This window comes from Oratosquilla oratoria, chromosome 24 (genome assembly GCF_046742065.1).
Source record: "Oratosquilla oratoria isolate Oo_2021 chromosome 24, ASM4674206v1, whole genome shotgun sequence".
In the NCBI taxonomy this organism is placed as follows: Eukaryota; Metazoa; Arthropoda; class Malacostraca; order Stomatopoda; family Squillidae; genus Oratosquilla; species Oratosquilla oratoria.
In genome coordinates this window covers 32,430,810-32,436,809 of record NC_134800.1, presented here as the reverse complement: position 1 = coordinate 32,436,809, position 6,000 = coordinate 32,430,810, and the positions used below count along the sequence as shown (strand labels likewise).

The following is a 6,000-nucleotide window of genomic DNA, read 5'->3' as shown; positions in this document are numbered from 1 at the left end:
AATTGGTAGATCACTCCAGAAGAGGAACTGTAAGGGTGAAAGTATTGTGCCTTGGGGAACTCCATTGTATAAATATATTTTTTGTACCTGAGATATTGGGTTACTCTGCATTGTCTTCCTGCTATAAAGTTGGTTAACCTCTTGTCATTGTTATGGATATCTTTCTTAATTAAGACAGACAATGGGGATATCCACAGCAATAAAACATATATACTATTACTTTTTTTCAGATTTATTAACCAGTTTTCATATTTTTACAAACTCATACAGATGCAGTCTGATATACCAATATATGGCTTCCTAGTTTCACATTACATTCATCTATTCAGCACTTAACTTTTCCATGTCAGAATATTCCACCCTGCAAAGATGAAAGACCATACAACAACAACAACAACAACAATAACAACAATAATAATATTAATAATAATAATAGTGTCAAGATCACTATCAATATAATGAAGTTTTAAATACAATGTTCTGGGCAGGATCATTCTATACTACAAACCCAGCTTTTACTGGAAGAACAAACCTTCATTCAGGTAGAAAACCCTGAGGATGAAGGGGTGCTATACTAAGTTGAGGCTGTTCTGAGATGACAATATATGATGCTCTGTCTGAAGAAACCAACTCCTGCATTACTGTAAATAGAATCAAGAAGGTTTTAAAATTGTATAAGATGATGGTATCAAATATCAATCCAATGTACTGGTTCTCCCTTGCAGGATGTTCCATGGGGTTTAGGTAACCAATTATGGCCATTGGGTGGGCTCATAGATTAATCAGAAATATATCATTGTCAAGAGGTTGTTAGTATGGGGCACTGTAGGATGATGTGTTCAGTGTCTTCTATGTGGTGATTGCATCTAGGACATCTAGTTGCACACACACACATAAACGGATTCATGGCGAAGAATGGAACTCTGCAGAAGAAGTGAAATTTTCATGGATCTCAACAACGAGGGAGTATATTTTTGTATTAGTAGGGAAGGGGAAAGCTCGTGGTGCAGTGGGAAGGTGATGAAAAAGGATAAAGGGAGGGATTACTGAGGGAAATGGAAGGAAATGAGAAAGGAGATGAACAGGCTCCCCCTGACGGCAGGAAAAATGTAAACAAGAGGTCTGCTGATGACGCAGAGGAAATCGAAAATATCAGTAAAAGCATTAAGGTTAGAAATATAGATAAGAACAACACAATGGAAAGTGAAAATAATAATTTCCATGGATTTAATGAGGGGGGGGATGCCAACCTTCCCCGATTAGCAAGTCTAGAAGAAAAACTAGAGAAAATGACCGAACATTGGGAGAGTAGGTTCAGTCAACTTACACAGATTGTGCAGAGAGTTGATAAATTGGAAGAATTAAAGAAGGAGAACCAAACCCTAACTAAAGATATAGAATTAAAAAGAAAGTTAAAAGAAGTAAAAGATGAGAATGAGGAATCAAAGAGGAATAATAAAGAAAATAAAGAGTCCATAGCAAAATAAATACAGGGTTGGAAAAAAGTCCAAGAGAATACCAAAATTGTATTTAAGGATATAGTGGCACAACAGATGAAAGATCAAACTAAAGATACAATTATTAAAGTGATGAGAGAGAAGAATATAGTGAGAGACTTAGTGGATAAAAAGAAATGTATAATTATATTGGGGATGGAAGAGAAGTATAATACAAATTGGACTACAAGAATAAAGGAGAAGGAGAAAGTAAATAATATATTGGAAGTAGTTCAAGAAGATGGAACAGAAACAGGGAAAGAAATAGAAGAAATATATAGACTACGGAAATACAATACAGATAAGACCAGACCAATTAAGATCAAATTCAGGTCACAAACAACAGCAGAGAATACCTTAGCAAAAACAGGGAAACTAGCAAACAGTGAGCAATTTAAACAGGTATGGATAAAAAGAGAAATGAATAAAGAGGTAAGAGAGGATGAGAAAGCATAAAGACAAGAATCTAAGGGAAAAAACGAGAAAAGAACAGAGACAGAAAAAGAGAAATTCTATTGGAGAGTAGTGAATATGAAAGTGAGAAAATGATTCATAGCAGAGAAAAATGGAAGGGAAAAAGAAAACACAATGGAAGTAACAGAAAATTAAAAATATCTTTCACAAATATAGATGGCTTAATAACAGGCTTGAACGAACTGAATGGAGAAACTTATAGTTTAATAAGAACAATCAAAGTGGCATTTACATACTTGGATGAAGAAATGGTAAAGAAAATACTAGTCACCTTGATAAGACCAAGACTGGAGTATACAGCAACAACATGGTCACCAAGTACAAAACAATGTATAACAAATCTTGAAAGAATACAAAGAGCAATTATGAAATTGCCACCAACACTCTCAGAACTACATATGAAGAGAGACTAGCAAAACTTCAGCTACAGACACTAAAGCAAAGAAGAGAGAGGAGACTTGATAACTATTTATAGAATCATGAAAGGCATAGAAACTATTGATAGAGAAGATCTAATAAAATGGGATAGTAGAAATACATGAGGCAATGGAAAGAAAATCAAGAAAGACAGTTATAGAAGAGACCTGAAAAAGAACAGCTTTCCTCACAGAGAGACATTTGGAACAAGTTAGATGAGAAAGTGGTGTGTGCAAAAACAATACACGAATTTAAAAACAGTCTAGATAAAACGAGATATGAAGACGGGACACCACGAGCATAGCTCCTCTTCCCGTAAAATACTAGGTAAATACATCGTCGGATTGACAGCGATGATTGGAACTCTGGAAAAAAAAATGCAATTTTCTTGGATTTCAGGGACAAAGGAGTAGCTGTGTTGTATTAGTAGGGAAGGGGAAAGCTCGTGGTGTAGTGGGCAAGTTAAAAAAAAAAAAAAAAAAAAAAGGAAGGGAAGGTATTATTGAAGAAAATGGAAGGAAATGAGGAAGGGGATGAACATGTCTCGAATGTAAGAAGGGGTGTAAACAACAAAAGATGTGCAGACAACACACCTGAGGTTGAACAAGTAAAGGAATTAAGAGTAGAAATAAAGATAAGAACAGCTCAATAGAAAGTGGAGATAAATATTTCTATGGATTTAATGCGGGAGATGACAACCTCCCCTGATTAGCAAGTCTAGAAGAAAAACTAACAAAATGAACGAATCATGGGAGGTTAGGTTTAGCCAACTCGCAACAATTACACAAAGACTTGATAAATTGGAAGAACTAAAGAAGGAGAATCAAGACCTAACTAAAGAAATAGAAGAATTAAAAAGACAGCTAAGAGAAGTAAAGGATGAGAATGTGGAATTAAAGAGGAATAATAAAGAGAATAAAGAGTCCATAAAAAAGAGGTAAGTGGTTGGAAGAAACGTCCAGGAGAATAACAAAACTTAATTTAGAGATATAGTGAAACAACAGATGAAGGAACACACTAAGGACACAGTTGTTAAAGTGATGAGAGAGGAGAATATAGTAAGAGATAAAGCAGATAAAAAGAAATGTATAATTATATTAGGAATGGAAGAGAAGCATAATCCAAATAGGACTACAAGAGTAAGGGAGAAGGAAAAAGAAAACAAGGTATTAAAAATATTTCAAGAAGGTGAACAAGAAATAGAGAAAGAAATTGAAGAAATATATAGACTAGAGAAATACAGTACAATGAGTCCCACTTATATGGTAATTCTTTATCCGGTAAATTCACAGTTACAGTATTTGGTAATTACTACCCTCGATTCTATTTATGGTAAGAAAAATTCACAGATACGGTATCCACTAGATATTTTGAAGAGGAAAGAGCAGGGAGAAGGTACGTCTGCCATATCCTATTATTACATGTTATAATGGGTTCGGTATACGGTAATTTCAATTTGCGGTAAGGTTTTCAGGAACACATATGTACCGTATAATGAGGACTTACTGTATAGACAAGACCAGACCAATTAAGGTTAAATTCAGGTCACAAACAACAGCAGAGAATGTCTTATCAAAAACAGGGAAACTAGCAAACAGTGATCAGTATAAACAGGTATGGATAAAAAGAGAGATGTTTAAAGAGGAGAAGAGAAAATGAAAAGAATAGAAGCTAAGGAAAAAAACAAGAATAGAACAGTCAAAGAGAAATTCTATTGGAGAGTAGTGGATATGAAAGTGAGGAAATGGTTCATAGTAGAGAAAAACAGAAGGGAAACAGAAAACAGGATGGAGGTAACAGAAAATTAAAAGTGTCTTTCACAAATATAGATGGATTAATAACAAGCTTGAACGGACTGAATGATTATCTGAAAGAAAAAGAACCGGACATAATGGGAATTGTAGAGACAAAATTGAAAGGTCTATTACTACCCAACAGTGTAGGACATGGCACATATAATTATTGGTTTAGAAACAGAGAAGTAAAACAAGGGGGTAGAGTTATGTTCCTGAATAAGAAGGATATAAATGTGAGGAATGTTACATATGGAAAGAAAAGAGTGGAGATCATTATGATGGAAATAGAGGACAGGGACAAGAAGAGCAGGAAGTTTGTGGTAAATTATGTGCCTCCTAAAACGGCTTCGTGGGAAGAGAGAGAACATAAAAATATGTTAGAAGACACAAGGATAACACTAAATAAGATAATGGAAGATGGAGGAAGAATAGTTATAATGGGTGACTTTAATTGTAATGAAATCTGCTTGCAAGAGATGACTGTGAAAGGGGGAGACAACCTATTGGGAAATGTACTACTTGATATGATTATAGAACATACAATGACGCAATGGATACAAGAGAATACTAGGTTTAGAAATGAGGAAGAACCATGAAGACTGGACCTAATAATCACATCAGAACCTGAGATAGAGGACAAGAATGAATATAAGACACCAATAAATAAAAGTTACCACAAATTAATTGAACTGGAGCTAAAAGAGGAAATACATGGGAAAAAATGAACAATATAGAAAGGGAAGATTGATGTATTGAAAAACAAACTTTGATAGAATAAGAGAATTTTTTCAAAAAGCAGACTGGGAAAGGATACACAATGAGGAAACAACAGTAGAAGAGAAATGAAAAATTTTGACAAAAATTTATAAAGGAATGGAAAAGTATGTTCCAAGACAAAAACAAGAAAATGGATATGTAAAATGTTGGTACAACAAAAGATGTTGCGAGTTAAAAGACAAAAGGGATAAAGCTTGGATAAAATGGAAAAAAGACAAAAGACCCAAAAAATGGATAATATATACTGGTTATAGAAATCAATATGTACAAATGCATAGAGAAGAAAAGAGAAAATATAAAAAGGATGTCACAGACAAATGTAAAGATCAACCAAAACTATTTTATAGATTTGTAAACAACAAACTGAAAAACAAACAAGAATTAGTGAAACTACAAGGAGATGATGAATACACAGAGGAAATAGAAATGGCAGAAATTATGAACAAGCATTTTAAATCAGTGTATATGAGGGAGAACATACAACTTAGAGATATTGAGTGGGAGGAGAAAGTCCCCCCTATGAAAGAGATACAAGTAACAAGGAAAGAAATAATGAATCACTTAAGTAATCTCGATGTTAGAAAATCACATGGTCCAGATGAAATGGCAAACTGGATTTTGAGAGAATGCAAGAATGAACTAACAGACAAAATACATAGTCTAATAAGCAGTTCATTGAAAGAAGGAAAAGTTCCAGATGATCGGAAAAGAGCAAATATAGTACCAATATCTAAGAGGGGAAACAAGGAAGACCCTACTAACTATAGACCAGTCTCTCTTACAAGTATGGTAGCTAAAATTTGTGAAAGAATTATCAAAAGTAGGTGGGTAAGGCATTTGGAAAAAAAAAAAACATACTAAATCCAAGGCAATTTGGATTTTGACAAGGAAGATCATGTATTTACCTAGTTGTATCTCTCAGCATCAAGTTTTTTCTTAAAATCTTGAATAGTATTTGCACACACTGTTTCGTTATCTAATTTGTTCCAAGTATCTATCACTCTGTGTGGGAAGCTGTTCCTTTTCAAATCTCTTCTGTA

At 34.1% G+C, this 6,000-nt stretch overlaps 1 protein-coding gene across 3 annotated transcripts in view; it reads right to left on the bottom strand.

Moving 5' to 3' along the window:
- Positions 1-216: 216 nt before the first annotated feature.
- The window catches only part of LOC143038542 (uncharacterized), a 181,987-nt gene continuing 176,203 nt past the window's right edge, over positions 217-6,000 (bottom strand). For all 3 annotated transcript variants that reach the window (XM_076207868.1, XM_076207866.1, XM_076207867.1), the window contains exons 16-17: positions 533-641; positions 217-361 (exon numbers count right to left, since the gene is read on the bottom strand). In XM_076207868.1, coding sequence (XP_076063983.1) covers positions 535-641 — 107 coding nt within the window. In that variant the 3' untranslated portion in view covers positions 217-361; positions 533-534. The remainder of the gene's footprint in view (positions 362-532; positions 642-6,000) is intronic.